Source organism: Arachis duranensis, chromosome 1, assembly GCF_000817695.3.
Source record: "Arachis duranensis cultivar V14167 chromosome 1, aradu.V14167.gnm2.J7QH, whole genome shotgun sequence".
In the NCBI taxonomy this organism is placed as follows: domain Eukaryota; kingdom Viridiplantae; phylum Streptophyta; class Magnoliopsida; order Fabales; family Fabaceae; genus Arachis; species Arachis duranensis.
The window spans coordinates 70,578,656-70,584,340 of NC_029772.3; the positions used below are offsets into that span (position 1 = coordinate 70,578,656).

The 5,685-nt window shown below is 42.3% G+C and overlaps 1 protein-coding gene across 1 annotated transcript; it reads right to left on the reverse strand.

The window, feature by feature from the left end:
* Positions 1 to 4,611: 4,611 nt before the first annotated feature.
* Positions 4,612 to 5,094, reverse strand: LOC107494844 (uncharacterized). Its single transcript, XM_016115882.1, has one exon. It carries the CDS (start codon positions 5,092 to 5,094, stop codon positions 4,612 to 4,614), a length of 483 nt encoding a protein of 160 aa, XP_015971368.1.
* Positions 5,095 to 5,685: the final 591 nt, after the last annotated feature.

A 5,685-nucleotide genomic window follows, 5' to 3' on the forward strand; every position in this document is an offset into this window, starting at 1 on the left:
TGACGTGTTTTGGGCGTTCAACTCCGGATTATGACGTTTTTCTGGCGTTTAACTCTAGACAGCAGCATGTACTTGGCGTTCAACGCCAGGTTACGTCGTCTATCTTCGCGCAAAGTATGGACTATTATATATTGCTGGAAAGCCCTGGATGTCTACTTTCCAACTCCGTTAAGGGCACGCCAATTGGGCTCCTGTAGCTTCAGAAAATCCATTTCGAGTGCAGGGAGGTCAGGATCCAACAGCATCAGCAGTCCTTTTTCAGCCTAACTCAGATTTTTGCTCAGCTCCCTCAATTTCAGCCAGAAAATACCTGAAATCACAGAAAAACACACAAACTCATAGTAAAGTCCAGAAATATGATTTTTGCCTAAAAACTAATATTATTCTACTAAAAACTAATTAAACTATGCTAAAATCTACATGAAATTACCCCCAAAAAGCGTATAAAATATCCGCTCATCAGTCTTTCATCTAACAATCAACAATTACTTAATGCATGCTTACAAGTATCATGAGGTCTTATTTATGGGTTGTAACGTGGCTAAGGTGAGGGTAAGGATGCATATGGTCAAGTGAGCTTAAAATTTGAGTCCTTGATTAACTTAGAATCCCACTAGACACATAAAACAACCTATACAACTATAATACATTACCTAACTACTCTTGAATTCCACTTTTTGCACACTCATGCATTCCTTTCAATTCATATCCCATATGCATTGTTTTTACTACTTGTCTTAGGACATTTTTGTCCCCTTTCATTGCCTTTCATTTTTTTTCATATATATATATTTTCTTTTCTTCTCACTCTTTTTTTTTTTGGTCCCCTTTTCCTTGGGGTTCATGTACAAAAGTTTCAATACATATAGTTCAATCATTCAATACATGATTATGTTCCCAAATCCCAAAGTTTTCAATTACAATACACCTCTATATCTACCCAAGTTTCCATGTATACCCTCCCAATCGAATGATACACATCATAATTCTCCTAAGCTAATCAATGATCCAAATTTAGGGACATTCATGGTTTTTCACTTAGGGTTGTTGATGTTCTCTTTTTAGGAATAAAGAGGGTTTATCATAGGCTCAAATTTGGTTAGCAATGGTAGATAAAAGGGTTAAGGCCATTTAGGAAGAGTGACTATTGAAATGATGGCCTCAATCATGTAAATGTATTCACACACAAAGTAATGGACATATAGAATCAGACAAAGCAAGGATTGTAATCATAGAGAGAGAATAATGCACACAAGAATGGGAATTAATGGTTAAAAAATGTAACCATACAATAGGCTCAAAACTTACAAGCTTGTGTTCTTAGCTCAATCACTATGTTCCAAAATACATTCTTGAAGCAAGTTCAACATAAAAATTTTTGGTAGGGTAGGATACCCCAAAACACGGTTTCTTAGAAAAGAAGTTATTATTTGACCAAGCAACTCTATAGAGACTAACTATCATGCAAGGAATATTTACACGCAAGACTAACTACACATGCAATGTACTAACTACTGAGGAAGAAGTAAATCCATGGGTATTGAAGGAAAGATAGTGTTACCCATGGAGATCGGTCGAACGACCTCCCCACACTTAGAATTTAGCACGGTCCTCCGTGCTACTAAGAATGCACAAGGGATGGTCGGAACCGGAACCGTCACTGTCCTTTTCGTCAGAGCACCCATCACTTAGGTTGGAGGTGGATGTGGATATTTCGGGTTCCTCCATGCTAGGGGTAACACAACGCAGAAGCTTCTTGATGTAAGTGTATCAGTGTTGGTTACGCCGCTCATATCTATCAATCTTCCGATGTAGATCTTCTATCCCTTGATGAGTGGATCTTTGCTGCAGTGGTGATGATGAGATGGGAGGAAAAATAGGTGGTGTGGCTATGTCAAGGCTTGGGTTGTTCATGGAAAGATGTAAGTATTTTACGATTGGGACCACATCGCCCTTAGCCGAAATTATAGCTTTTGTGTCCGTGGCTTCCCAAGGGATACCCGCAACAGCAACTAAATCAGATACCAAAGCTGGAAATGGCAAATTGCCCCGATTGTAGATTTGATCCATCGCTTGCTTGACAAGAAGCGGAATGTTCACCGGTCTCCCCGTGAGGACACACCAAACAAGCAAGGCGAGATCCGCCGTGAAGGATGATTTGTGGGTGCTAGGTAGGACATAGTGAGATAGGATCTGAGCCCAAGCCCTAGCTTCCATAGTGAGGGAACGTGCATCAATGCACTTGGGTCACATTTGGAGCCGACCATGGGTCCAAGATGTTCTCGGTTTAGCAATGACTTAGAGGATCGAGTTCCAATCAAATCAAACTTCTCCCACTGACGTAAGACCTCTTGGTAGCCATCCATGTCACTTGGTACTGGTAGGACATTAAGTACTTGCTGAATAGCCTCTTCCGACACCGAGACTTGCTTCTGGCGTACGTATACCGATTGAAGAGAGGGAAGATGGTAGTTAGTGTAGAATTCTACTACCCATGAGAGGTTGACCTCTTGTGGTTTTCTCAGAAGAAACTCTCATCCTCGCTGTTCAATGCAGGGTAGAATATAAGAAGCAACTTTGTCCGGTGGAGCGAGTAGATGCTTAGCATGATAGTTCCTCTCAACCATGAAGGGAAACATAAGTTCACAGAAACGGTTGGAGAACCTTGAAGAGTCTTTTTCCGGTTTGCTCTTTTCATTATCATCAATAAGAGCGGGTGCTTTCTCCTTCTTAGATAGGGTTTGGCTCCTAATGAAGAGTGTGCCTTAGAGCATGACTTTGGGAGTGCCCTCTTTGCGGCTGGTTTCCTTGAAGCTTTCTCCTTGCCTTTTGTGGTGGCCATTCTGAAAAGGAAGGGAAAGAAGGAAATTGTCAAACCCAAAGGATTAACTTAATAAACATGCAAGTGGGATGTGTGCCCAAAAAGAATAGTGCAACAAAGTAGTCAATGAAGCACGCATCATAACACTTGGCATGTGATGCATGAGGAAGTAAAGCATGCAACATGGCATGAGGGGAATGATCTCAAGCATCCAAAACAAAGAGCAAGTTATGTTCAATGAGTGTCTAATTAGTGAGTAATAAGTAAAATGTGTTCAATGCACTTAGAAGAGAGCAAGTGAATGAGGAGGGAGCATGAAATTGAAGATATATGACTAGAATTACCCAAGATGGCATATGTGTATTTCCTTGAACACTTGGTGTGCAATTAACAAGCAATGAACAATTAAGAGATACTCAACCAATTAGAAGTCCGAAATGAAGTAGCAATCATCACACAACATCATCACAAAGATAATAATAGCAATCAAGAAGATCCATCAAAGTAATCAAAGTTCAAATTCAACATCCATGGGAATAACAAAGAAAGAAGAGTAAACAATTAAAAAGCAAGTGGTGTAATCAACTGACTAAAAGAGAGAATAAGTAAATCAACATGAAAGAATCAAACTAGAAAAAGAAATGATGCAAAGAAAGCAATAGATGAGATAGGGAGGAACTAGAACCTTGAGAGGTGTAAAAGAACAAGGTTAATGTTCTTGTTAGAGATAAGAAGGAGATGGAAGAGATGTAGTGCCACCGAAGAAGGTGGTGGTCGCCGGTGAGTAGCCAGAGACAATGGTGGTGGAGTATGAGAGAGAAGAGGATAAGAGGGGTGATGGAGAAAGAAGAAGAGGGAGTTAAGAAAGAAAATAGGAGGGGTGAAGAAGCAGGGCGTGCAGCTTTAAAACTGATTCGCGCATCCTGTGGGTGCGCGCACAGTGCGCTGACGCGTAGGTGAAGAAAGAGCAAGGGATGCGAGTGCGTCCTTGGCACGTTTGCGCAAGTACAGATGTGCTCCTGGCATAGAATTAGCACAAAGTTGGCATAACTCTCTGGTTTTTATACCAGAGTTGGCATGCGGCTCATGCATGCGGCCGCGCACACTGCGCTGACGCATGCATTATGGTATTAGCTACCGGCGTGGACGCGAGAAGTGCGCGGACATGTTAGTGCGGACACAGGCTGGGCACGAACATGGCACCACTCTCTGGAATTTGTACCAGAGAGATCTGATCACACCATTGGCGCACACGCGCACAGTGCGCTGGCACGTCGATTGCTAAGTTGCAAGTTGGCGCGCTAGTGGCATGTACGCTAGCGCGTGGGGGTTGGCATGCGATGGGCATGAAGTGAGCATGACTCTCGAGTTTTAGGCCCAAGGGTAGAAATGCACCACCGGCGCAGATGCATGCAGTGCGCTGGCGCACCGGTGCCCAACTGCCTTTTTTTGCCTTCTCTCTCTCTCTTTTTTTTCTTTTGTTTTGGTAGGTATTTTAGCTAGCATGCAAGAGAACACTTCACAAATTCATAAATCATTCAAAACATAGCATCCTCTCTATTTCAATAAGTTATCCATACCAGAATGATGATATTTTTCTAAACATCCTAGTTAACCAACAAAAATAACAACAACTAGAATTCCTATGCAATCAACAACATCAAGAAATACAAAATTCTCAAGAATCTAAACAAAAAGCAAGGTGGTATACACAAGGAAGATCTTACCACGGTAGGGTGCCTCCCACCAAGCACTTTTCTTTAATGTCCTTAAGTTGGACGGTCAGTCGCTCAAACTTCTCCTTTAGGTGCATCCTCCAATAGGAACACTTCTAGCTCCTTTTGGAGCTTGTAGCCATGGTACTTCTTCACTCTATGTCCATTCACCTTGAAGGTTGCTTCACTTTTAGGATCAAACAATTCCACCACTCCATAGGGCTTTATCTCTTTTACCTTGAAAGGTCTTTCCCATCTAGAGCGGAGCTTGCCAGGCATGAAACGAAGCCTCGAATTGTATAAGTGCACCTCATCAGCTTCTTGAAAGTCCTTTTTCCAGATGTGATGGTCATGGAATGCTTTAGTCTTCTCTTTGTAGATCTGGGCATTCTCATATGCTTCGTTTCTCAAATATTCGAGCTCCTCTAGCTGTAGTTTTCTGGCTACTCCTGCTTGGGTCAAATCCACGTTGCATTGCTTTACCGCCCAATAGGCTTTATGCTCAATTTCCACTGGAAGGTGGCATGCCTTTCCATAGACGATCCGGAAGGGACTCATCCCTAATGGAGTCTTGTAGGCTGTTCTGTACGCCCATAGTGCATCTCCTAACCGGACGCTCCAATCTTTCCTTTGCGGATTGACTACTTTCTCCAAGATTCTTTTAATCTCCCGGTTGGACACTTCTGCTTGTCCGTTGGTTTGCGGATGATAAGTAGTGGCAACCTTATGCACTACTCCATAGCGCTTGAGCAGTGCGTCTACTTTCCTGTTACAAAAGTGGGATCCTTGGTCGCTCACGATTGCTCATGGCGACCCATAGCGGCATACAATGTTATTCCTAATGAAAGAAATAACGGTATTGGCATCGTCAAGGCGGGTAGGTATGGCTTCTACCCACTTTGATACGTAGTCAACCGCTAACAAAATATATAGATACCTACTTGAGTTAGGAAATGATCCCATAAAGACAATGCCCCACACATCAAATATCTCACAAAACAACATAGGTTGTTGAGGCATTTCATCCCTTTGGGATGTGTTTCCCGACTTTTGACACTAATGGCAAGACACACATAATCGGTTAGCGTTTTTGAATAAAGTTGGCCACCAAAATCCACAATCTAACACCTTTTTTGCGGTCTTTTGTGG